The following is a 27547-nucleotide window of genomic DNA, read 5'->3' on the forward strand; positions in this document are numbered from 1 at the left end:
ACACGTACATGGATAGGTAGATGGATGATAGGTAGATACACGCACATATGGATATTATACATATATACCGCATTTTATATATATACATAAGAGATAGATGATTGATAGGTAACAAGTAGGCAGGTGGGTGGACAGATAAATGGGTACATACCATGCATACATACATGCACACACACGCATACATACAGCCAACGAGTAAATCTCTCTTCTTTTAATAAGCGGGGAGAAATGCTGGTCTTTCTTGCCAGTGACCCTGACCGTCACATTGCATGCCGCTCTTAGGGACTTGATCTTAGCTTCTCGGCCCACCCTCTGGCACTTCAGCAGCCAGTGGTTTCTGAGGACAGGCCAGCCCCAGCTACCACCACCCAGCCTGGGCCTTTGCCACAGGGTCCTTTTGGCCCCAGGGAAGTCTGGACATCATCAACATCTTGGTCTTCAGACTCCGCCCTTGACCCCGCTCTTCCTCTCCATCCTCTACCTCCCAAATCTTGGAAAGCAACTCTCAGAGAAAGTAGGGAGTGAACTAGTTAGTAAATAAGCTAACAAGCATTCCAGAGGCCCCAGAGCCACTGTCACTTCCCAGGGTCCCTCGCCCAGCTTGTTCCTCCACACATAGTCAGAGGCCAGAGCTGGGGGCCCTTTGGCCATCTCCACATTGGATTGATTTCCCCACGCTATTTTAAAAGTGGGCCCACAGACAAATCAGTGCTCTGGGTCTAGATCTAGATTTGTTTGAGAGAAAACTTCCAAAGGTTGCAATTACTAAAAAAAAAAAGTCCATTTGTCAGTTCTCCATACACACAGTCCAGACTGGGTAGGTTTTAAGAAAGGCTTCTGATTATTCAAAGGCCAAGGCTTATCCTGTAGATGAAAATAGGTTTCTAAAGACAATTATGCTTGGAAGTTTCAGGGCATGGGGAGAAGATGCGTAAAGGAGAAGGGCAAAGAAACACCCTGGAAAGGAAAATATTTGGGATGTCCCATTAGAAGTCACCCCAGCGGCAGTTAGGCACAGAATGAAGCTCCTTCCTCAAACAAGTGACAAGACTAGCCTCCTTCGTGGTGACGATTCTGGGGTGGGTGTCACGGGGGTCCCTCGATGTATCACACACGTGCTCTTTGCTGCTGCCATCTGGAACGTCCCACCTCCTGCTGTGATCTCTTGATTTCCTGATCAGTTATGCAGATGTCCGGGTAGAAAGGAGGCAGGAACTGGCTTTGGAAGATCCGCCACCCGAGGCCGTCCACCCTTCAGCACTAAAGGTACGCTGATCTCCACCAGATGGCTAAAGGCCAAGTTTGCCTAAGTAAGTTCTTCCATGAGTTGTTATAATAAAAGTAGTAATATTTTTATTTGCTATGTTCCCAGTACTATTCAGTGCGTTCCTCGGGTGTTCACTTGATTACCATCATGATATTCCTGCGAGGCAGGCGCCGTTACTATCCTCGTCCTTCAGACGAGGTACAGAGGCACACACAGGCTTTAGCTCACATACCCGAGGGCGCTGAGGGTGAGAACTCACGGAGCTGTGTAAGAAACAGCCTCTGGACTCAAAGCACGATCTGGCAGCTTTCCATCCTTACGAGAGCAGCAATAATAAATCCACTTTGTATCTCCTCCCACAGATAAAAAGCTAGGGGCTTATTCCATCGTCCCATTGAGGTGTGGAATAATTTGGGTGCCCTTGTCCTTCCCGTAGCCTAAGTGCTAATGCCCTGCCTCCAGGACCCCGGCCTCCCACGAGGAGACTGCCCCTCACACAGCCTCCATGTTGTCAATAGCAAGGTGCACTTCCTACTTCTGTGTCTGCAGGTCTTAGGTAACAGCCGTGTTGGAGCCAGCTTCATGTCAGGGAGCTCTGCTGGCGGGGGGTGTTTCCCTTCACAAAGCCTTACCTCTATCCTTCCTCCGCACACGGTTCTCAGGTCCCCTCTAGCCAGGCTTCCCCCATCTCCGCTCCTGGACAGCTGGAGGGAAACGTGCAAGCAGACCAGAGCCCTGTTCCTCAAAGGTCATTCTTCAAGCAGACACACATGTTGGGAGAAAAGGAGAGAAAGCAAGGAAGGGAGGGAGCACTGTATTTTATCAAAGCCAAGAAGCTATCCGTTATAAGATCCACCCTTATATATCTCCCACTAAGAAAGAGAAAATGTTGTCGCCAGTCTATATGTGAAATAAGGACTTCTTTTCATCAGTCGGAAGACACGTCCCAATTTCAGATATGTCAGAATGTAGGGGGAAAGTCTATCTTATCATTGGTGACACGTGGTTTAAGTTCCAGGCTGCCCAGCGACCTAGAATCCAGAGATTGGCCAGAAGCTGCCGCAGCAGCAATAGTACAATGAAAGCATCTCTGGTCCATGAGAGTTGAGTTGGAGGGAGGGAGGAATCACCTGGAAAGCGCAGAGAGCCATCAGTGTCCTGGGCGAGCCTCCCCTGCTGTCATGCTATACGGCAACGTGTCGTGGGGCGATCCCTCACCAGCGCACTGATACGGCACACCTGTCCTTGTTTATGGACGTGTTTATGACCCAGCTCTGTCATATAGCGCATCATGTGTCATGTCCGAGAACAGAATTAAGCTGCTCGTAGGCAGGCATTAGACACCCCGTACATCACAGCTCATGAACATGTGCATCATGTTGTGCATCATCCAGTTGGAGATTCGTTCTTGAGGTTTCTGACCCTTTGGGCATCCTAGAACCCAGGGGAACTTCTCATAAACATGCACATATGTGTAAACACACAAACATAATCTCGGGCTGCCCCTTTTAAAGGAAAAGCTCCGGGACAGTGCTTTTCAAACTATCAGTGGTAATGGACTCTGTTTAATTTCAAGTCTGTCACTGACCAATGCTTTTGTAAAATGCAAATTCCCATGCTTGGGTGTGACGTGCAGCTCTGTCAGATGGCTAGAAAAGTCAGTGCTTACTCTCACTGCCTGTCCTTATTTCTCTGCTGACTAGGAGCACACAATAGCCATGGGCCAGGGCCCCCACTCCGAGGGGTGTATCTAGGGGAGACTCTGTGACTAAGCAGCGGAGCCTCTGAGTTGACATTCAGCACAGCACATCCGGGCACATCGGGCTGTATCAGTCATCTCAGCCCTACTCCAGCACACACACAGTACCCACCCTCTCTGGAGCTGTATCAGTCATCTCAGCCCTACTCCAGCACACACACAGTATCCACCCTCTCTGGAGCTGTATCAGTCATCTCAGCCCTACTCCAGCACACACACAGTATCCACCCTCTCTGGAGCCATGACTCAAAAGACAGAACAGCCACATAGACTCACACCCAGACATTTAAGACCTGAGACCGTGGGACATAGAAGAGCCTATCCAAAAAGCCTAGGGATGGCAGGAATGTCACCATCCTCCTATGAGTGGATAGGAGCATGGCTCAGGAGAGCGGGCATTATGCTTCTTCTTTAGCTTAAAAATTATCCTAATGCCTATTGTCTTACACTTAGGACACTAAGCCGGGCAGGATGGAAAGACGGCTTCTCAGGGTTGGAAGGGCACAGTTGCTTTCTCATCACACAATACTTGAAGCGGGGGCATCCTGGGATCCAGGATCAGTTAGGATCCAAGAATCAGTGGATGGAAGATCATTTGCCCTTTGCCTGTTCTCCACTCCGGGGCCCTGAGGCTCAGAGGAGAAGCAGTGGGGAGACCGTGTGGGACGTGCTTCGAAGGGTCCAAAGGCATTGGTTTCATCAGAGTGTTAACAATCCGGTATACCAGCAACCTCATTTCTAGAACTTTCCTCTTCTCCCCTTCTGGAAAAGCCAAGATTCTGGGCAGTGAGGTGACAGTTTTAAGGAAAAAATAAAATGTAACATCAGTTATGAAAATCTAAAAAATCAAAGTCCAAGGTGAGAAAGCATAACAGATCCTGCTTATGTAAGGGCCACAAGCCTCTCAATGATGCCTAGGTTATATATATGTACGAATATTCTACCCAAATATGTCAGGACTTATTTCCAAACGGTTCCCATCTTTCTCCCTACACCCTCCCAATTTTTCCATATAGTTAGAGGAGAGCTAAAGTCATGTCATTCATTCCCACCATCTTGATGCTGAAATTGTGTGGACTGTGTGTGTGTGTGTGTGTGTGTGTGTGTGTGTGTGTGTGTGTTTCAGGACAAGGGCTCCAGCCTGGACCCTCAGCAGCACTTTAACGCACTTGACGCGGGCACCCTGGGCCTTAACACCAGTCACTCACCATCAGCGTCCTCCAGAAGCTCCCACAAATCCTCGCACACGGCTATGTCAGAACCCGCCTGTGAGTGAGCTGCCACGGATGGCGAGGGGGTGGGCGCCCCATGTGGGGACTGGGTGGTGGGGGCATGGAGCTCTGTGAAGGGTCCCAGGCCTGGGCAGAATCAGGGCAGCCCATGGCTATGGAGTGGGAGCTGCCTTCCTGTTCGCACTCGTTCTTGCTCCCTTTCCCGTGGGCTTCCTGCCCTCCCCGTTTCCCCACTCCCAAGCAGACATAAAGCAGGTGACACACAGACCCTATAGTCCGGCTGGGCTTTAGTGATTCTGGTGAGGTGTGAGATCAGGCAGGTGGCTGAACCAGGCAGTGGACATGAAGCGTGGGCTTGGCTTGCTGTCATCTGCCTGCTCCCAGGTGAGGTTAGAAGCTGACAGAACTTGCTGGACTTTTCTTTTGTCAGTGATCCCAACCAGGCGCTTGTCTAATGTACACCGTAGTCATTGTTCCCCAGCTTTGATAAGAAAACTGTTAAGTATGTGTGGATCGGGAAGGTGACTGGTTGCTTTCTTACAGCCACTCCGAGCAAGCTGATGGCAGAGGCCAGCACCACGGCTTTACCCAGGTCGGCCACCCTGCCCCAAGAGCTCCCTGTGCCAGGGCTCAGCCAGGCAGCCTCCATGCCGGTATGTGGGTGACTTGAAACTTCTCAGCCAGGGGTGCCCCAGTGTGGCGGGGCTGGCTAGACCCCAGGACAGCGTGCTGCATCTTCCCAGAGAACCAGCTATACCTGGACATTGAGAGTGTGGGGTGGCGGGCAGGGGTCGGAAGCCAGGTCATTTAATTAGCAACTAATTTGAAACGTTTTTCCTCCAAAATCAGCAGAGATGTATAGTCAAAGAATGCAAAATCCAAATGAGATTTAAAGATTAAGCTGGAAACCTCAAACCAGGGGTCACACCCCCAGAGTCTCTGAGGGTACACAGGACCCTTCCATTGTGGGTACTGTTTCACGCCAGCGGGAATGTTTGAGAAGTCTGTGTCAACACAAATGTCCCTCCGCATATATCAGGCGGTGTCCCTGGTCTACACCAGACCTCTCCAGAAGGTCAGGGAATGAGCAGCCTTTTAGAAAGCATGCTGGCTATATGCAAAATCACTGATGTACAGTTCTCTGGTTATCAGTTGCCTCGTAAGGGATCGCCTCAAACTGAGGGGTGTAAAGCAAGAGTCCTTTCTCACATTCACGGGATTCAAAACGAGCACAGTGGGGCTGACTCGTCTCTGCTGTCTGGTGTTGGAGGCCTCACCAGGGGAATGGGGAATTCACATCCCAGGTGTATCTGCACTCACATCTGCACCCCCACCCCCACCCCGGGCTGGGCTGGGCTGACTGACAGCTGGGCCCACCTGAGACCATCCACCCTGGACTCACACGGGCCTCTCCCTGCCTCAGAGCAGAGCTGCTCCCAGCACGGCAACTGGGTTCCAAGAAAAAATGTCTGGAGAGGGGGTTTCCGTGAGAGCCGGGCAGAAGCTGCATGGCTTTCTATGACCTAGCCTTGGGAGTCCCACCGTGCCTCCTCTGCCATTCCTCTTGGTCCGAGCAGTCGCAGCTCACCCACAGAGATGGACATAGACCTCCACCTCAGGATGGGAGAAGTGTCCAAGAATTTCAGGGGCCACATCCAGGTCATTGCCAACTACCTCATACCCATCCCTCACTGACATTTTGGGAATGGGAGTGAACATGCCACCTTCCTGCTTGCCGTCTCCGTGAAAGTTATACACGCCCTACTTGAAAATCTTGGGTGATGAGTTTTATTTTCAAGTCAAACATGACAAAGACCATGAATGCCATTCTTCTAGCACTTGGCTGTCTAGTAAAACAGTTTTCTGCCATTGATGGAGGCGCAGTCCTGGTCCCTCCCTGCAGTGCTGGAGACGCAATCGGGAGACTCCAACCCAGGCTCTGGGTGGCCCTGTGCCTGGGATTTCTCACTCAAAACCAGGCCTCCTGTTGTCACTTCCTCCCAATGTTGTCCTGGGTGACACTTCCCATTTGGGCTGCTTTCTATGGTCCCTAGCACCTGAGGACAGTTTGGGAATAACTTCAGAAGAATCCTTGGACTTTTCTTTTTAAAACTCTCATGAGCCCATGAAGGTGAAGTGTTTCATTTCTTGTTTCTGCGCATTGTCTCGCCACCGTCCCCCTGCCCTGTCCTGAGTGATCAGGAGACAAAGTCTGTGACTTCCCAGGAGTCTCTCGAGCGGATCCCAGGCAGAGTCTGGTGAAATTGCACCAGTATTCACTGCCTGGAGGAATGAATGGATATAGAAATGCAGGGCACTAATGTACATCTGTCTGCCTGAGTGTTGAACAGAAAGCATAAGGACCACACACAAAGCCAACACTGGTTATTAGCCCAACCCCATTCATACGGCTCCACAACGCTGCTAAGAATTTATCAGTTTGGGAAAAGAGCAAGCCAATCCACCAAGAATGGAGCCTAGAACAGAAGGCAAGGGAGGGGATCGGAGCAGAGCTGCCAAGCTCCGGCACATCGCAGTGGCTTCACAGGGCACACCGTGGCCTCCCCATCCTGAGGGACCCCAGGACCTTGCTCAAGATCACGCTGTACCCTTCACCAGCCATGTGTCGGCTGTGACTCTGGGTCCTGCAAGGGCAACAGCGTAGCCTACCTTCTAGAAGTGAGCTCTTCACGCTAATGCAGAGGGCCTCCTTTAAGCCAGAGAACCCAGCTGATCGAGAGCACCCAAGGACCTCGGGAATGGCCCAGAAGTGGTGTTTGTTAACAAAGCCCTGCTCTCTTCCCCAGGCTCCCCTGCCGGCCCCGTCGTCCTGTGACCTCACACAGCAGCTCCTGCCGCAGACCATCCTGCAGAGCCCCCCTGCCCCCATGACACAGGTGAGTCGGGCTCAGGAAAAGGGAAACCTGGTGGTCGCACTTCCCCCAAGACATAACACGCGGTATCCCCTTGAGTGGGGGGATACACTGTTGCCCAAGTATACGTACCAAACCAAGATCCTGAAATGGGGAATGTTTCTCCCCATGTGCCCGTGGGACATGCTGAGCTATGAACTCTGTCCTATACCTGTCCCCTCCGGCCATGATCCTTTCCTTAATCTTCGTTCATCTTTCTGCCACTTTTCTCTGTTCCTCTTACTTTTTATGACTCCAAATTGATTATGTTATTTTAGGAAAAGTTTAAATTAGGCCAAATGTCAAAGGGAGACTGCAAAATTTTAAGAGCTGTGAATCCGGTACTATTAATATCACATTGGGGTTTGTTTTGTTTTGTTTTGTTTTGTTTTTTAAGGATCATGGCTTTGCTGAGTAATTCCTTCTTTGTTTCAGCAACAGTCAGTGAGTTACTATTTGGGTCGGGCAGTGAGCGAGCGTGACGGGCACTGTCAGCCCTTGCTGTTAGTAGTCAAGGTTCAAGGGAGGGCCGGGCATATAAACAGACCAACCTCCACCGCAGGGTGCATGTGTTTACAGAACCAGTAAGAAAATAGCACCCCCCCACCCCCACCCAGGAGGTGATGCCTGAGCTGGGCCTGGAAGAATGGGTAGGAGATTGCCAGGTGGAGGGCCCACAGGGAAAAGGGACGGACGTGGGTCTGCGCTTCACGGGGAGTTTTAGTATTTTTTTTTTAAGATTTTATTTATTCATTTGACAGAGAGACACAGTGAGAGAGGGAAGACAAGCCAGGGGAGAGGGAGAGCGAGAGGGAGAAGCAGGCCTCCCCCCTGAGCAGGGAGCCCGATGTAGGGCTCGATCCCAGGACCCGGGGACCCTGACCTGAGCGGAAGGCAGACGCTTAACGACTGAGCCACCCAGGCGCCCCTCGCAGGGAGTTTTGACAATATGCACCCTGCTTGAGGCCAGGCAGGCAGCTGAATGAAGCAGCAGTCATTCATTCTGTGGCCCAAGAGGGTGGTGGAGCTGATTGGTTTACACTCCGCTGAGGCCAGCCTCCGATTTCCGTTCCTTTACGGGGGTATTTAGCTTGGTCCCACTCTCTGGCCACAAGGGGTCCTAGGTCACAGCAGCTCACCAACTGGCTGCACTCTTGCCAAAGTGTGGACTTCTGTGTCAGTGCAAACCTGTCTATAACATATGTCCCATTAACAGCGGTCTCGAATGCTTTCCTGGGATAAGAAAGACACCTGCTAGTACGTGCTCCTCGCTAGAGTTAGGCTGGGAGGATTAAAAACGACTCATCCAGAGTCAACTAATTAAAATCATCTATATTCGTCCTCATTAGGAAAAAAAATTCTCTTCGAATTTCCAAGGCACATTTGGTATGAAATTAGTAACTTTTTCAATCCAAAGGCACCTAAAATGAGAGTCCCTCTAACTTCTGGGTCTTGCATAAGTAAAGGAATTTCTTTGTTTTATAATGCATAATGATGTGATTAAAGTCTTCTTCAAATTCTAATTTTTCATGTATGGAACATTATTTTAATTAACAATAACAGTTCTTAGTCTGTTAGGCATATTATACTTAATAATAACCACATTCTTTAAGACATTCTTGCATAATGCTGACCTTTCAAGTCAGATGGCTCTTTTCATACCTGCTCCATGTAAAACAATGGATTCTACCATTTTCTCTCTTCCCATTCACGGATGTTATCATTCTCGCACCCTATCACAGAAAGGGGGAAGAAATAAAATCCAAAATCTGAGAAGTGATTATCTGGGTAGCTGGTGGTTTTGCTCCATGCTGTGTTTCTCAAATGTCTGTAAGTTAACATAAAGGTCTTTATCAAAAAGGCCACGATCGGGAATAGAACAGAAGACTAATGCTTGGGTGTCCTGGAATGCCTTGAGAAAATCAGAATAATACTAGAAGTACCTAACATTTAGGAAACACAGTGCCGGCCCCTCCCTGACTGCCCAGCCCCCTCTTGTTTCCCTTTGGAGCCAACAGGGGAACCCAGAGTGTCCTCTCTACTAGACATGCAAGGCGTAGCCCCGGAGTGTTTCCTGACTTTGTAGAACCCACCACGGAAGCTTTTGTGTTGTGTTGTGTTGTGTTGTTTTTAATTTCATACCTGGTAGAACTCCTTTTCTTTCTCAGTCGAATTCTCTTTCAAAATCCCAGCTCAGTGTTTTGATCATTTACTTTCTGCTGAAGTTTTTGCTGATACCGTCTGGCATAGCACAGGTATTTTTAAACTCATGTTGAGCAGCAGAACTTTTTCCTTTAAATGAAGTCTGAAGCCAGAGATGCTCTGATTGAGGTGGAATTGGGAGGCGGGGGAGGTGTTGCTGGCCAGACCTCTTGGCCTCAGCCAGCTCCTGAGACTGCGGATTCACGTGTTGGCCCCTACCACCTTCTAGCTGTGCGATCCCAAGCCAGTCACATGCGTGACATGGGGGTGTGATGTGAAGAATTGCTGACCTGCCTCTGCCGGCTGGGGCAGTAACTGGAAAGTGTGGGTCTCCCCACACGGCAGCACCCGCCTTTATTATTCGTACTGGTTCTTTTTATTAGTATTGTGCCACTCCCAAAACTGTGGTCAGTGATTCCATCCTTCAGTGTATCCCAGCTGTATCCGAAACTCTCCCGGCCTCCTTGCTTTTTCGTATGGGAGGTCAAAGGGCAGAGGAAGAGTCTCTGCAGGTGTTTGCAAAAGACAACGGGCAAGAAATGGATTAGGGAGATTGTTGGGATAGAGATCGAGGGAATAGAGGTTTAAAAAAAAAAGGGAGAAGATAGGGAGAGAGAGAGGGAGGAAGGAAGGAAGGAAAGGAAAGGAAAGGAAAGGAAAGGAAAGGAAAGGAAAGGAAAGGAAAGGAAAGGAAAGGAAAGGAAAGGAAAGGAAAGGAAAGGAAAGGAAAGGAGGAAGGAAGGAAGAAGGAAGGAAGGAAGGAAGGAAGGAAGGAAGGAAAGAAGGAAGGAAGGAAGGAAGGAAGGAAGGAAGGAAGGAAGGGGTGAGCAGAAAGCCCCGGCCAGCAAACACAAGAAACAGGAACTATTGAGTGCCCCCAGAGAGCCCAGAGCAGGAGTACTGACCTCACCTGCCATGATCCCCCACTTTCCTCATGTTTCCTGTAAGGAAACGCCTTATGTCAAGGTGGACAGGGACAGAATCTTCCCATAGCCAACCTCCGTCCCAGGAAAGGGGTAAGAGGTAAAAGAAGGTGAAACTTGGTGCCCTTGTGCAAAGCACTTATCAGTGTCCCTCCTATAAGGTCACCCTCTGCCAGTGTTACCCTCAGGACAAATGTCAGGTGACTGTACAACTCTTTTCCTTAGTTCTTCTGTGCACAGATTTCTAAGAAGTTCATAGCAGCAAATGAGCCCAGGGGAAGGGAGGGAGGGTGATAAGGCCTCCATGGCCCAGGCCTGTTAGGAGGCCTCCGCCTCCACCTCCGGGAAATATCAAGTTCATTTGTGAATTGTTACAGAACAGCCCTGCTTTCCAGGATCAGATTTAGGATAATGATAGGACCCCAGATTGCCTGTGAACTGTCACCTGCTCTCCGATGCACGGCTTTTGACGTTCATTTCCAAAACCATTTGTCTAACCAAATTTGGAATATCAGTTTGTGAGCACTGCTTACAAAATCACGTCTGGATTCTGTGGCCCTCCCGGACTGCCGTGCAATGCATTAGACCTGCAGATTCCGGTGGGCCTCGGAATAGCCCACACGGGGACCCCCGGAACACCCGGCCCTCATCCAAAGCCCCTGTGCGCTGCTGAGCTCCCCAGCAGTGAGTCACTCAGTAGGGATACCAGAATGGGCAGATAAGGGACCGGAAATGAAAGTGGGCAGGGCCACTCAGGACAGCAACAACATCTGTCTGCAAGGCTGAAATGGCTCTTTCATCTGGTTGTGTGTTTTGACTCCACCTTCAAGTTCTCAGCACAGTTCAGCATGTTCCAGACCATCAAAGACCAGCTGGAGCAGCGGACACGGATCCTGCAAGCCAACATCCGGTGGCAGCAGGAAGAGCTCCACAAGATCCAGGAGCAGCTCTGCCTGGTCCAGGACTCCAACATCCAGGTGATGCCCCTTCCCGGGCCAGTGTCTGCCATGGCCTCTGTCCTCCCTACTGCCCTGTGACATATTTATCCATCCTTTTAGGGTGGGCGGGACTCCCGCCAAAGTCCCTCTGTACTGCCCTGATTGAGTCCTGCTTACTAAGCATATTGAAACTTCCAACACCAAGTACAAGGAATGAATCCCACCTCCTCCATCCCCAACTCCAGGACAAATGTGAATTTCCCATGACACCCTCCCCATTTACCCCTTGCTCTTTTGGGCACATAATAACTATGTATCACCTGCATTTTCATTCATGAGTGGTGGTTGATCGCCCTGCACTGATGCTGGCTCCCTCCCAGGGGGTTATAAACTCCCAGCACCTGTGCAACTGCCCGGGTTGCTGGTGGGGGGCATGGGCATTATTGTGCTGTTGCCTCTCATCCAAAGCGTTAATGGAGGGACATGTGGGAAATGATGAGATCTGCACCCTGCACCGAGGGGGACAGCAGAGAGAGCAGGGACTGAAGGTCAGCACCCTCGCATCTCCAGGCCACCCCATTTGTGGCATGCCCATGGTGGCCCTCTGCGTGTTCTGACAACAGCAGCTTTTAACTGTGACACCGTGCCCCGGAGGTCGCTTCTTTGAATCCTTTTGAGAGATTGTGTTTGGAAGGAAAGCTGTGTATACTAGATCTCTTTCAAGGATAAATGATTTTTACCAAGTTTCACTTGGATCAGTCCAAGACGTTTTTTCTTCCCAAGTGCATTCTTTTGACCCAGGCTCTAATTGTGAATGTAATTCTAGCTCACCTTGGGAGCCTCCCTTGAGAGCTCTAAGCATTTGCACCCCCTCTTAGGAGAGGCAGAAGGAAGCAGGAGAGTACCTCGGGGAAAATGGCTGGAGCCCGGGACCTGTTGCTTCCCGGCCCGGTCCACACAGACCCTCCCGGGGGCTACCCGCAGGCTCTGTGCGGGCGCAGCGCCCAGCTGGTGCGTGCGGAGATAACGCGTGATGGGGCGGCGTTGCTGGGCAGCAGGAGACACCTGCTGCCTGCCATCGTGCCTCCCGGGGGCCCCCCAGAGGCGCTGCTGGCCGGCTTTCCGACACCGTGTGCCCCTCCACAGACCCTCGGCCCCGGGCTGGCTCCGCACTGGGAGGACCGAGCTGGGCAGCACACTCACAGCCCCGCCTACGGGGTCGGGGGCGGAGCGTCCGGTCACGCCCACAGCCCTGCAGCTGCCCCGCCTCCTCAGCCGCACCCGAAATGGACCAAGGAGAGGACCACAGTGTTTACAGGGAAAGAAATGGAGTCATCAAGATGTCAAAGTCCCTTTTTACTTATTCCTTCCCAGCTGTAATGTTTCCTCACTGATCCAGGGCCTGATTGGCAGAACTTGCCTGACTCCAATTACTTGAATGGAATTTTTACACTAACAGGAAGGGGAAAATTGAGCCAGAAACTGCTAAAAGCAAGGTAGGCGTATGAACGTCCTCCTCAGAGCCCGGGCTTTTCTATTTCCTGCCTTTTCCACATTCAAGCTGAATTCTAAAATAACAGGCGACACAAGGTTATCTCTTTCACTCCTTGTTATAAACAATTTTTATTTTTTTTCTCCTGACCAATGCATTTTGTTACCCCCCGAAGTACATATGCCCACAGAGCACCTTAGTTTTGTAAGGGTTGATGTGGAAATCAAGACCTCCAGTGTGTTCCTTCCCTGTTTTCATTCTTGTGACCTTATCTTTGCAGTGGAATTTTCCAAAGAACATGGAAATCCACAGATAGTCCAACCAGAGAACTTTTCCTCAAGCAGTCTGCCTTCTTGTAGGTTTACAGACTTAAAGAAATACATTCCAAAATGTTTAACCAAAATGTGATATTCATTAAAAAAAAAAAAAAAAAACGGTGTGGCTCAAGCATAAAGAATAAGCAAGTAAAAATTACTTTACCCCTTCCCCAAAAAGGTAGGAGGTGGGAGGAGAGATTAAAGAATGGCAAAATGTTGATAATTGTTGAAGCCTAATGATGATACATGGGGTTTCCTTATACCTCTATTTTGTGTATTTCTAAGATGTTCTGTGATAATAATAAGTATTGGTAAAAGTAAGCAGATTAGAATAATGAGAAACCACAGGTGAGCATACGATTGGTTTATTCTTAAAAATTAGGAGATTTTTTTTTTCTCTGATAACTTTTTCTACTTGAATTAGGGAGCTATTTTTCTCATACTTTCTATAAAGTTGACCCGGTGCTGTTTAAGACGTCATCTTCCTAAGCCATAAAATTCTACTTTATTGTGGATAAAACAGAGGCATGGGTGTGCACAGCAGCAAACAGGATTGTCCCCTACAAAATCCTTTACCCAAATGTCAGTGGACTTTGCCACTTGACTTCAGTGCCCCGGAGCTTTCATTGAGCCTATGTGAGCATGTGATGCTTGCTGAGTACGATTAAAAAAAAAAAAAAAAAAAAAAGATTGGGTTATGAGGAAAAGGTCCTCTAAGGTGTTGATGTTTGCACCTAGATGGAGTCACGAAGGGCACTACTTGGGGAGAGCTGTTCTGGTGAAAGGCTGTGTCACTCCCTGCGGTCCAGAGAAGGATGCCGCTTGCTCTCTTTTTGAGAGTATGCGCGCCCTCTGCTGGCTACTCAAAAGAAATGCCTGGAAGGGCACCTGTAGCAATGGCAAATGTGTTCCTTGATTAGTTCTTTCAATCATCCATCTTTCCTTTTTTTCTTCCATCCACCCATCCATCCATCTATTCACCCATCATTCCTTCCTTCCAACTATCCACCTATGCACCCATCCATTCATCCTTCCATCCATCTTTCCTTCCATCCCTTCATCCACCCTTCTATCCGGGAGACACCCATTATGTATCCAGCACTTGGCTAGGCACTGTGGGAATACAGAGATACACAGGACAGGTAGAGGGTGCCTTCTACCCTCAGAAGGCACACATCAGTGAGGCAGAGCAGTAGACCCAGCAGTCTCTGACATGACACAAGCAGAAACAGTTTGCCCTTCTCTGAGCAAAAGCCTCATTTATTTGTTTATTCATTCATTTATGTATTCCATTCATTCATTTCTTAGATAGTTTTTGTATGCCCAAAGAGGCTAGGGAACAAAGAGCTCCTTTTTTAATTTTAAATATTATTGTTACTATCTACCATTGATTGAGCCCTGACTACGTCTCAGCATAAATCTCATTTAATCCTTTACGAGCTATGTGCTCTTGATGTCACTGTTTTATTAATGAGGAAACTAAAGCTTGGAAAAGTCAGGAAAATTACCCAAGGTCATACCAGTAGCACATGGTGGGGTTGGAATCTGAACTAAGGTATGTAATTGAAGCTATATTATACCACCTGTTATAAATAAAGGTTGCATGGACTTGAAATCTAATCAGAAGGTAAATTGTACCCTACCAGAAAAATGTATGTTATGTAGTGTGTGTATTGGGTTTTTGCTGAAGTGATGAAGTGTAGGTCATGCCATATTATAGTAGGTAGCTGGGAACGTGTAAAGTATTAATCCCCAAATGGAATCTGAGATGATGGATACCCAGAAAATTCTTAACTTCTAAGGTGACAAAGAGCTCTCATTATTCAAAACCTCTCTGGTGGGGGTGAGGGATGTGACTGGACAGCGGGGAGATCAGGTGGGGTGGTGGAAAGGGCACCAGATGGGGACCTGGTCCAGTTCAGCCACCCACCCACCTCGGGCCTCTGGGAGGCAGCTCGAACTCACCCACAAGGCACACACTTGAACTAATGATCCCTAAGTACTCCTGCAAGTGTCTGCTTGGCTTGGTTCTGCCTCTACCTTTCCATAATCCCTCGGTCACTCAGCCAATGGTCAGCATGTCGGTTCTCCACTGGCTTGGAGGTTGTCCTGAGCTGAGTACAGGAAGCAGGGTTAAAACCCCAGATGCTGGAAGGAAGAGGGCCTCCCTCCTGAAGAAGTCAAAGCCCCAGGTCTATAAGGGAGGGGAGTACTGCTTGTCAAGAATCCGACATATTAGATAATGGCAGTTTTCAGTGCCCACAAGGACCTTTGGTTGAAAGAGCTAGTTACAGGTCTTAGGTTTAAATTATGATTGAAAGTATTAAGGTTGTTCTTCTTAGGCCTTTAGAGTCAATTTACAGATTACATTTTATTTACAAATCTAATTTGGTCTAAAAATAGCAGTGCTTTTACTTGTTTTTATTTATGTTAGTTTATAGATTTAACAAATGGTAAATAATCAACAGTATCTACAAAAGCCATTAATCTACAAGTTCGATATATCTAAATCCTTCAAACATTTCAGGTGCCTAACAAGGCAGGCTTATAAACTTAAGAAGTGAAATCTTTCTAAGCACTTAATCAATCCTTTTAAATCAAATACACCAGACCTACAAATGAGGTAGATCGAGGTTCTCACAAACTCTCGAACATTCTACAAACTTGATCAAATTCCCTTAGACCTCTCAAATGAAGATTGCCAAGCCAACATATCACAGGTGCCTTCCTGGGAATGCAGAGTCACCTCATTAATGGGGGCAGGTTTGCCATCTCAGCTGGGAGCACTGGGTTGAAGGTGCCAACCCCAGTGCGGGTACATGCCCCGGTCAGTGGCCTGGTCCTGCTGCCAGGATGGTGCAGCCTGTGGTGCAGGTTAGCCCACCCTCGGCCACCACTCATTCCATTCACAAGATATTTCTCTCTCCTCATAAGGAGCCGATAAGCCAGCCCAGACTCTACATAAGTACGTCAACTCATTTATAGGCCATCCAGGTCTAAGCATCTTTCATCATGTTAGACCTCCATCGCTAGACCATAGCTTCTCGAAGCCAGGGTCAGTGTCCCTCCAACTCACTGTTCCATCTCCAGGGCCCTCGCACCGTGCTCCTGGCTTGATAGCCTCCAGCGCCCCCGTGTTGAGTGAATTAATTCTTCCCAGGCAGGTCAGAGAGAGCAAGAAAGCTGACCTCTTACCGTGGCTAGGGAATACAAAGAAGGTTCAGACACCTTGGTGTGTGAAGGCGAACACCTGAAAGTGAAGGCACCTGGGATCCCAACCTTAAAGGCCCTCTTGTTCTGCTTCCAGATGTTTCTGCAGCAGCCGGCTGTATCCCTGAGCTTCAGCAGCGCCCCGCGGCCCGAGGCTCAGCAGCAACTCCAGCAGAGGTCAGCCCCAGGCCCCCAGCCCCAGCTCGTGGCCAGCCCTCAGCTCCCAGGGCAGATTGGCTCTGCCCAGGTGGCAAACCAGCACCTGCTCAGAGAATCCAGTGTGATATCAACCCAGGTAAGCGTGCTCGTCTTCACACTCAGTCCTTGCCACTGAAGCAGACCAGGGCACACTTGAGTCCCGCAGTCTCCCTGACCTGGAAACCTATTGAGCCATTCCTCTTCTGTGACTGGGGCTAGATTATGGTGGTGTGGGGTTTTGCTTTCCTTATTCTAAGATGCTCTGAAGCCCCAAGTTGTAATAGTTTCCTCCTGTGTTTTATTAATATATTAAAATACCTCAATGGTATCCTGCAGCTGAAACTTTCAGTTTTGATCCTGACTGGGGTGGGAGGGAGATATGGACACCCAGACACTCACACCGACAGCCATATGTCCCCACGTGTGTGTGCTCCGTCCTCATCACCTGCTCTTGGTTTTAGCCATTTTCAGTGTGAGAACACAGGTTATATCCACTTCCATTCATTTTCCCTTTCCCTGGGGCCAGCATGCCCCTTCCAGTCCCCACCAAGCCCTTCCCTCACAGCCATTACTGCCTACTACAAGCCACAGTGACCTTGCAATCTGACAGTCTTCATCAATCAATGGCACTTGAATTGAATGCAACTAAGAAGTCCTAAGCCCCTGCTTCTGGAAGACCAAAGATTGGAAGGCAAGATACAGCCTTTCCTCAAGCCTCATATTGGCATACGTCATCATGGGTCCAGTAAACATCTGCTGAGCCCCTCTTATTCACCATCCCCCAGGGGAAAAGACGTGAATAAGACTGGTCTTGACTCCAAGGAGCTTCGAGTCCCATGGGGCCTCTGGGAACGTAAACAGATAATGTACAATAAAAGGTAGAAAGTACACATTTAAGAGTTTGGCCCATCTTCACCCAGACTTAAGGGTTTTCCTTTAAAATGCAGCCTTTTGATTCTAAAGGTCAAGAGAGAAATTAATGAGAATAGTCAAGAAGAATCTAGAAAAGAAGACACTGAGGAAGGACCTACACTAACATTGAAAGATTTCATGGATACTCGGACAGTTAAAACACTGTGGTGCCATCATATGAATGGATGGTCGGCGAAACGGTGCAAAACCCAAAAAGCAAAAGCAAATCCAAGCCCATTCCCTCATTTAGTTATGATTTCGCTCAACAAGTATTTGTCAAGTGCTCACTGCATGCTAGGCGCTAAGTTCTAAGCACTGAGGGACAGCAATGAACAAAAGAGAAAAGAAAAAAAGTATCTCTGATCCAACTCAGGAGAGAGAGGCAAACAAGCAAAGATCACAACCTGTCAGGTGGTGATGCGGGACCACTGGTGAAGCTGGGGGGTGGGCTGGAGTTTTAAATAGGTGGCCTTCTCTTAGAGAACATAATATTTGAGCCAAGACCTGAGGGGATGAGAGATTGAACCATACTGGTATTAGGGGGAAGAGTATTCCACACGGAGGGGTCAGCCAGTGCAAAGGCCCTGAGGCAAGAGTAGTCCTGGTGAGTTGGAGAGAAAGAGCAAGGAGGTCCAGGTGTCTGGAGTAGAATCGGTGAAGCAGAAGGTAGTTCAGTTCATGCACATTTTCCTTGCTTGCTGAGAGCCTGACACTGTTCTAGGCCCGAGGGATTCAAAGAATCCTTGAGGTGCTTATGATCCAACGGGGAAGAGTCACAAGATCAAAATAGTTCAAAAAACTCGTGGGTCCTAAGTTAGAGGAAGGGCCAAGGTGGGTAGAAGAAAGGGGTTCTGGGAAGGAGGGTTCCTGGAGAGATGACTCCCGAGTTGAGTCTGAGTTTTACCTTTCTCGTTAACACAACTGCTCCAGGGTCCAAGGCCAATGCGAAGCTCGCAGCTGATGCCGGGAAGCGGCCCCTCGGTGAGCAGCTTGACGCCCCAGTTCAGCAGCGCCGCGGCAGTGCTCCCACCAGCTCTGAGCCTGACCACGCTCGCTTCTGCCTCCCAGGACGGCAGCCAGTGCCGGCCCAGCCCAGCCTTCAGCCATGATCGGCAGCTCAGGTACAGAGACTGCGCTTGTTTGAAAGACAGCTGAGGTGCAGCTTTCCAGGGACCACTGCAGCCTTCCTGCTGTTGTAGATGGAGGCAGAGTTCAGGTGGATCCCAGCCAAGAGAGTGGCAAGAGAGGGCCGGGGGCTCGGGTGGCTGCACTCCTCATCCTCCGAGAGCAGAGCAGGCGCCGTGGGGACCGGGGGCAGCCAGAAAGGGCCCAGCCGGGCTGGGCAGGCGCTGCCGTCAGCCGGCGGGTCCACAGTTTGGGCGCTGGTTCAAGTTTCCCGTTTATCTCCTCCTCTGCCCCAAGGCTGCTGCTGAGCCAGCCCATCCAGCCCATGATGCCTGGGTCCTGTGATGCGAGGCAGCCCTCAGAGGTCAGCAGGACTGGACGGCAAGTCAAGTAGGTGGCCCCGGGTGGAGGGAGGAGGCCGAGAGCCACACTGAGCGCTCTCGGGCTGGCAGGGTTCTCATCGGCCTGGAGCAGCAGCGCTCGTGTGAGCCGCACCAAAGGCAAGGTCAAAGTGTGTCCACACCCTTTGCAGGGACACCCCCTTAGCTTTTCTTCCGTTTCCCATTGAAGAAGATAAAACTGTGGGTCAGCATCCCATGCTTAGAACAGGACCTGAAGGAAACAATTATCTGTCATCATCTTCAAGCATCTTTACGGGTCCTTCACCCTTGGTAATAACCCAGGTAAATGTAGCCTGAGCCCCCTCCCCAGGCCCCCCCATGGCCCCGTCTGACCAGCAGATGCCGGCAAGTTCCACAGGCGCACTTGAAGCTCCCCTGCTCTGGGGCTCTGGCGCCGAGCCACGGGGCTGTGAAACCCTGCAGATGTGGGTTCTCCTTTCCTCCCAGACACGCCACCTTCTCCTTTCCCCAGACTCCTCGCCACCGGCAGCCCCGACGTCCAGAAGCAGCTTTCCTCCGCTGTTGCTTTAATTACTCCGGACAAAGGATACTGGAGATAGAGGAGTGAATACTTGAAAAGCTACTGGGAAATAGCTCCTAGCTCTTTGACATGAGGCAGAAGTAGATCTCACAGACATCTTTCTTCTAAACACTGGTTGAGTGTGTGTCAGGAGTTCGCTGAGATGGTGCTAGTTAATTCCCCCATGCCATCCCCTGGGACCGGCCCCTAGAAGCCCTTCCTCCTGCGTCCTCCCTCAGCCAGCAATAACAGTAGCCGTGGATGGTCACTGAACATTTCTGAGGGGCAGGGGCCTGTACCTACAGCACTTCATTTTGTCCCAATAAAAACCATGTGGGGGCGAGATGGGGAATGCACACTTCAGGAAGCCACCTTTAAATTCCCTGATGGTGCTCTCAATTAGACAAAACAAAGACTCTTGTTACATCGCTTTCCAGAGATGCTTAAAATGCAGTGAACTAGGCAAAAGTGGGAATTCTTTCCTCTGGAACTCTAACTGCCATTTTTGGTCAACACAATAATTTCTACCTTCCCCGTCTCCTCTACCGTCTCTTCCAGACATGACCTAATGCCCCATCTTGTTACAAATGACAGAGAGAAATAACATTTCCAAAAATATAATGCAAAATGGACTTCTCTATAGCGTCTTTAAACACCTGTTCCTATTCTGTGCTCCTCTGGAGCCTTCCTAAATGGCCTTCCTCTGCCACTTGTTCATGGTCCATGATCATCAACACCTTTTTTTCTTTTTTAATTTTTTTTAATTGTGGTAGAATATATATGTAACATAAATTTTACCATTTTAGCTCTAAGTGTACTGTTCAGTGGCATTCACCATCACCACCGTCCGTCTCCAGAAGTTCGTCTTCCCAAACTGAAATTCTGACCCACATTACACACCAACTCCCTGCTCCCTCTACCCTCCAGCCCCACAGTCTTCTTTCCCTTATGAATCTGACTCCTCTAGGAATCTTAATCTAAGGGGAGTCACACAGTATTTGTCCTTTTGTGACTGGCGTACTTCATTCAGTATAATGTCCTCAAGGTTCATCCATGCTCTAGCACGTGTCAGAATTTACTTCCTTTTTAAGACTGAATAATATTCCATTATGCGTATATACCGTATTTTGCTTATCTGTTCACCCATCAATGGGGATACTTGGGTGGCTTCTACTTTTTGGCTATTGTGAATCATGTTGCTATGAACACGGGTATACAAATATCTGCTTGAGTCCCTGCTTTCATCTTCTCTGGGATATATACCCAGAAGTGGAATTGCTGGATCATATGGTAATTCTTTGCTTAATTTTTTGAGGAACTGCCATTCTGTTTTCCATAGTGGCTGCACCATTTTACATTTCTTTATTTTATTTTATTTTATTTTATTTTTTAGAGAGAGAACGTGAGGGGGGAGGGGCCACGAGAGAGGGAGAGAGAGAATCTTAAGCAGGCTCCACACTTCAGCGTGGAGCCCGAATCGGGGCTCGATCTCACAACCCTGAGATCATGACCTGAGCCGAAATCAACAGTCAGATGCTTAACCAACTGAGCCACCCAGGTGGCCCCCCCCGCATTTTACATTTCTATTAGTGCACAAAGATTCCAATTTCTCTACATCCTCATCAACACTTACTATTTTGTTTTTGATTTTTTTCTTAATAGCCATTGTCATGACTAGGAAGTGGTATCTCATTTTGATTTTGATTTGTGTTTCCCTATTGTCTAAGGATGTTAAGCATCTTTTTTTGTGCTCATTGGCCATTTGTATCTTTTTTTGAGAGAAATGTCTGTTCAAACCCTTTGCCCATTTTTGTAGTCGGGCTGTATTGTTGTTGAGTTGCAATCCGTTGTTAGATATATGATTCACAAATAGTTTTTCATAGGTGGCCTTCTCAATCCATGGATAGTGTCCTTTGATGCACCAAAGTTTTTGATTTTGACAAAGTCCAGTCTATCTGTGTGCCCTTTCGTTGCCTGTGCTGCCGTTATCACATCAACTCCTCTTTCTTAAAAGTCTGTTTTCTCCTTCCCACGTGACCAAACAGGTATCCACAGAGCCAGGCTGTGTTTCCAAATGCAGACATGCACACCACCAGCAGCAGCGCCTCGCCCCCCATTCTGCTGATGGGACAGGCGGTGCCCCAGCCCAGCTTCCCCGCCTCCCGGCAGTCACCCCTGCAGCCCGCACAGGCCCAGCAGCAGCCACAGCACTTCCTGCAGGTGGGCACTGCCGCACGCATGCGCCCAGGCACAGGGCAGAGCTCCACAGCCCTGGGCTGACAGGCCTTTCCTCCCTGGCTTTCAGGGTGGCTCTAGTCCTCAGTTCCGAAACAAACTCCAGACAGATTTGCGTTTGAGGCTTTATAGTTTATGAAGTTTATAATACTTAAAGTTTATAAAGTCTTTGTATATTTAGTAGGAGAAATTTAGACTCAGCTATTATGCCTCTTTGATATGTGCTTAAAAGATCCATCTTTAATACTATTCCATCTGACAAACGCTATTTATAAAATTTATATCTAGTATGCTTTGTGTGTAGTTTGGAATATGAGAGAGTGTGGGGCAAATTTGAATCAGTAAGATGACTAATGCCTGAGGGAAAAAAAAGATCCATCTTTAAGAAGTAATTGTTATATGGTGTCCATATTTTTGAGAACAAAATTGTGGTGGTGGGACCTGATTACTGTGATTGTCAGACTTGTTAGTGTGTTTATACACAAAGTCTTATACAAATACAAATTACATGTTTAGTTAAAGATTCATCGAACTTGCTTGATAAATACAATAATGTGGCCTGAAGTTGGGGCTTTCTAGGAAAATGTGGGGCACTTTTACATGTGGTCACTGCTTGCTTTAAGCAAGTGCCAAACACACTGGAAGGAGGGAGGGTGAGAGCCAGTGGTTGACGTTCAGATGGGACCAGAAATGTCTGCTCAGGCTCTGGCCTTCCCTCCGACATATGCCCAGAGCACCCCTTCCTGCCCCAGCCCTGCCCCTGCCCTTTGCACATCCTCCCTGGCCTCCAGCCCCCGCCACAGGGCAGGCCATGGCTTTCCCTTCGCTCTACCTCCTTGCTTGGGCACTTTCAGAACCACAGGAGAGTGTTGTGACTGAGACATTTTAAGGACAGTGCAATAAAGATGAAAAGAGTCCTCCTTGAAGGTCTTGAATGTAATTTAATTCCAAAGATGCTAACCCATCCGTGATATACTTTTCAAAAGTTCCCTGGCCTCAAGCATAGGGACAGTCAACTCAAGACTTCAGCTTTGCATATCTTGTCATTTTGCAGGACACAAGTGATTTCAGATGGGTGCAGGTGAAGGGAGAAGGCAGGGATGGTCTGGGCAGAGTTAGAGGCCTCCCGCATCTTTCTTCAGCCCTGGCAGCAAACATGTTGATGGGGACCTGTTCCTCCAAGACATGGGGCTAAGAAGACACAGAGCATTTGGGCCTTCTTGCTGGCCTCCGGGCCCTCATGGTGCGGTGTGGGGAGAGGGGATGTCTCACAGAGCGGCCAGGCTCGGGGTCTGTGCCAGTAAGAGCATTGTGGCTGGAGGCCTTCATGGAGGAAGGCCCCAGGGGCACCTGCTGCAGAGCCAAAGTGCGGGCAAAGTGAATGGAGAGGAAGGGCCAGTGTTCCAACAAGAGAGAGACAGCCTGAGCCAAAGTGGAGGCGCAGGTGTGCCTGGGGTGCTCTGGGTGGTTTGGACAGGGGAGATTTCATGGATGGGAATAGTGAGGGGTGGGACTGAAGGTGCCAAAGTTAGGGTTTGACCAGTTGAAGTTTCTGAGCTTCAAATTAGGAGGCTGGCAAACAGCAGTATTTGGGAGTGGTTACAAAATCAGGGACCATGGTGAAAAGTATGCAGACTGCATGTGTGTTTGGTTTCTGCCCTGTCAATGATCTGCATGTAGTCTCAGGTCCCAACATCCCAAAATATACAGGCCACATGTAGATCATGTGCACCTGTTCAGAAAACCACACACCCAAAGCCTGGTCCCTGGCCCACTGGCCCAAAGGAATCCCTAGTGCCGGCAGAGAGCTTGGCTTCCGAATTCCCACCCACCTGGCAGAGCCTCAGGCTCCTTTCTTCCCCACCCACCCTCCCCCGCAAGGCCCCCCCCCCACAAACCCCCCCCCCCCCCCCCCGCCACCCCACCAGCCATGGAGGTGAGTCCTCTAGCCCTTTGTCCTTACTTTCCAGGTGCAGGCACCAACCTCTCTGCACAGTGAGCAGGACTCGCTACTTCTTTCCACCTACTCGCAACAGCCAGGGACCCTGGGCTACCCCCCGCCGCCCCAGCCCTCACGCCCTCCCCGAAGGGTCAGCAGCCTCTCTGAGTCCTCGGGCCTCCAGCAGCCACCCCGGTAGAGCCCTGGCACCTCCGTCGGGTCACAATCAGCTTTAACCAATGGACGGACCATGGGGGTGGCCACAGGAACTGGGGAGAGGAGTTTAAACCCTTGGCTTTTGTGCGCACTGCATACATTTCAGAACTCCTGGATGGTAACCATCTCCAGAACGCAGTGGCTGGCCGTGGAAAATGATCAGAATGCTGGCCGTGTTTCCCTAGCCTCTGTGTTTCTCGGGCACACTCTACAGCCATACTCGGATGGGAACCGAGTGCCCCACGAAAGCGTCATTACTCAGTTCACTTAGCAGACGGCACGTCTCGCCACGTCCTCCCCAAGAGCGCACTGGTCCCTCTAGCCGGCTGTGGTCCATCCACACTTGCTAGCTGGCCTTCACTCTCCTGATCCTCTTTCCTTTGCATTCGAGAAGCACTGGGTCAGAGATCTGTTGAAGAGAGAGAATAAAGAGATTATTTTTCATTATTTTTAAATGGTGGTTTTTGTTTTAATTTGCACAGCTGCACAGAGGAGATAACTTAGGCACTTTCAGGTTTTAAAAATAAGGAGGTCTTGTGACTTCACTTGGAGACCCAGGAACAAAAACAGCCCACCAATCAGATGGTCATTGTTAACCAGGCCGCAGACCCACACCCTCTGGTCTGAAACCTAATGGAAGAAGGCTCTTTCTGGTGGTTATTGTTTCCCCTAAATAAAACACTGGACTGTTCCTGTTTACTTCCTTGATTGCAACTACAAAGGCAGACTCAAAGCAAAGCACAATCATGCAGCTGATATTCCGGAATTCTGTCGGGAACTCCGAGACGGAATGGGAGGAAGAGGTATCCCAAGCCAGGCAGGCCCATGGAGCTCCAGGTCCCCGAGGAAATCCCAGCACGCGCCGGCCCCTTGAGTCAGAATGCTGCATCTTTCTACAGATCTTTCGTGAGAAGACCGAGGATTGGATTCTCCTTTTCAAAATGCACTTTGCTTTTTTTGTATGTTTTGTTATGTTGAGATGTTTCTAAAGAGAAGATTTTATGTAATTAAAAGACGAAGTGTAGTGAATTGTACAGCTGTTGTAATAATGATCTATTTCTATATAAAATAAAATTGTATGGATTATGTGTAAATTATTTTGTATCTGAGACACCAGTTCCTTTCCCAGATATAAAAGTATAAAAGTTTTCTTGTGTTTTTCTGTGAGTGGCCATTTTGTAATAAATTAATGAATTTGTACAATTTCCTCTGGAGGCAGTTTCTGTCCCTTGTTATCTGTGCATGCATACATCTTTTCTTCATTGTTTAAATTTTTTTTTTTTTTAATTTCAAGATGTTCCTAAGGGTAATCGCAAGCAATCAATGAACCAGGTAATGGCATTAGGTTTTTTTAAGCTGCAGCATGGGCACCAGCCCATTAGGTTCTGGTGGAGATGACAGAGACATTGTGCATCAAGGCAGTCCCAGCCCATAATTAATCTCATCTGGGCTGGAGTTCATGGGCTCCCCCTGCCAGCACTTAGATTATGCGGGGTGCTCGTGGGGCTTGTGTGTCTGTGTGTGAGAGGTGTGTACACACATCGTGTTGAGCGGGGGGAGATACAACAGCAGCATCTAGGAGGCTTCTGCCAACCACAGACATCCTGTCTTCCCCCCGAGGCTCCGTCACCATGACGTGAGGATGGAGAATCACTGAGATGGTGATGCTCAGCACAGCCCTTACCACAAATGTTGGTCCAAGAGAACGAAGTTCCTTCCCTTGCTCTGTCGCTACAGCTCTGTGCTTCACCTGCTTCCTGTGAAATAGGGATAGTGCCTCTGTCCTCTGACGAGGAGCAGTTTGGGATGGGCCGAGAGGCTATACAGACAACAGAAAAGGAGTTCTACTGTTCACACAATTGTATTCCTAAAAAAAAGGTAAGTCTAAATGTTTTGCATGCATTAGGATCATTTATTCTTTAAAGGACCAGAAATGAACCCTTTATTTATTTATTTATTTATTTATTTATTTATTTATTTATTTAACAGAGAGAGGGAGGGGGTGCAGCGGGAGAGGGAGAAAGAGAATCCCAAGCAGGCAGCGCAGAGCCTGACACGGGACTTGATCCCACAACCCTGAGATCGTGACCTGAGCCGAAATCAAGAGTTGGATGCTCTAACCGACTGAGCCACCCAGGCACCCCATGAACCCTCTTTTTTAAAACAAAAAGTCTGGGGATGCCTGGCTGGCTTCGTCAGTGGAGCATGTGACTCTTGATCTTTGGGTCATGAGTTCGCGCCCCACATTGGGTGTGGAACCTACTTAAAATGAAATTAAAAATAAAACAAAAATGTAGAAGCTGCTTTTAGGCAAACAGGCTTGAGCAATGGAAAGTAGAAAGGGCCCACAGCGACCCCCTGGCTGAATACAGACAGGCCCAGCAGGTGACCCACCTCAAAATATCCAAAGGCCCTAACTAACCAATGGGCTACTTACCAAAAAAGGGAAAATTCCATACATCACCATACCTCCTCACCTTGCCTCTTTAGAAACAGCCCCCACCCACTACCTCATTGCAGACACCCTCTCCTTTGCTGTCCTGCTCAGTGCTCCCTTGCTGTGTATTCAATAAACATATCTCCTTTATTCTGTCTTGGGTGAAGCCTTTCACGGCCCATGCCACAGGCTTCCACACGATCATCGCCCCACATTTGGGGGCCCCCATCTGATCAGGAGACTCATCACATTTAGACACCACAAAAAAGTCTGTGTGAAACTAGATGAACCATTTTGTAATTGAACTGTTTTGTAAATTCAAAGGTTTATAAATCTGATCTTTCTGTATTTGAATTTTAGTTGGCTGTCAGAATCCTTCTAAGTAAAGCAAGATTTTTTAATGGAAACAGCATATTTATTGTCCTAGGAGTTTCTAGCTGGAAGCCATTGAAAGAGGGTGGAGTATAGCATGCTACTAATTTAATTCAGCATTGCTTAAATCTTATACATGCTGAGAATCTGGATAAACTCAGAAAACTCATTATTGTGCCACATTTCTTTAAACCCACATAACATCAGGGGAAGTTTAATCCCTAAGCTTTTGATTCATTTAATTTTGCTCATTAAAAAGTTGTTTTGCAACCCAGTCTTGTTTCCAGAAAAAACTATGACCTTTGTCTTTGGAAAACTGTAGTCTTGGCTCATGAGAAGGGGCTGAAATGCGAACTCTGGAATACACAAGTTTTGGAATGCTGCTACTGAACACATCTTCCTTTAGCGCCTTCCTTCTGCACCACCACACCCCTTTCATCTCAAAAATCTTCCAGTGGCTTTTTTTATGAAGTCCCATTGGACCATCCAGCTGAACCCAGCACAAATCTGCCCCAGAAGACCCTCCAGCTTAGGAGGGTTTGTTGCCCCCTCGAGACCGGGGTCTTCTTCCTTGCTGCCCGCACAGAGAAGCATTCAGATCCTGTCTCATTTTAAGGATTCCCTGGTAATCACTAAAAGTAAAAAGACATGGGAGAGAAGCTCAGCTAACAAATACTGGAGACACAAAGTTCACCTTAAAGGTTTTGGTCTGTGGGCGGCCAGCAGTAGACTGGCCTGACCCCTGAGGCTTGGCTGAGAAGAAGCTGGAAGAGCCCACAGGGCTAGACTGAAACATGAGAGCCCCAGCCAGGCTGATGAGTATCAGCCCCCTTCAAACCAAATGGTTTTTATTGTCTGTTTGACCTTTACTTAAAGCAGCACAGTTGAGAGCTGAAAGGGACGTTTTGTCTATTTCCGGGGGGGGGGGGGGGGGGGGGGG

General features: G+C 48.8%; 1 protein-coding gene across 2 annotated transcripts in view; it reads left to right on the forward strand.

Moving 5' to 3' along the window:
• Positions 1-25043, forward strand: part of NPAS2 (neuronal PAS domain protein 2) — a 152181-nt gene extending 127138 nt beyond the window's left edge. Inside the window, exons 12-21 of one of the 2 annotated variants that reach the window (XM_032419610.1) lie at positions 1182-1266; positions 4153-4294; positions 4802-4911; positions 7066-7155; positions 11126-11272; positions 16350-16547; positions 18293-18483; positions 18785-18877; positions 21454-21628; positions 23614-25040. In XM_032419610.1, coding sequence (XP_032275501.1) covers positions 1182-1266; positions 4153-4294; positions 4802-4911; positions 7066-7155; positions 11126-11272; positions 16350-16547; positions 18293-18483; positions 18785-18877; positions 21454-21628; positions 23614-23781 — 1399 coding nt within the window. In that variant the 3' untranslated portion in view covers positions 23782-25040. Of the gene's footprint in view, positions 1-1181; positions 1267-4152; positions 4295-4801; positions 4912-7065; positions 7156-11125; positions 11273-16349; positions 16548-18292; positions 18484-18784; positions 18878-21453; positions 21629-23613 lie in introns of both variants that reach the window. The other variant, XM_032419609.1, reaches the window with a different exon arrangement.
• Positions 25044-27547: the final 2504 nt, after the last annotated feature.

The sequence above is a fragment of the Phoca vitulina genome, unplaced genomic scaffold, assembly GCF_004348235.1.
Source record: "Phoca vitulina isolate PV1807 unplaced genomic scaffold, GSC_HSeal_1.0 scaffold22, whole genome shotgun sequence".
Taxonomy (NCBI): Eukaryota; Metazoa; Chordata; class Mammalia; order Carnivora; family Phocidae; genus Phoca; species Phoca vitulina.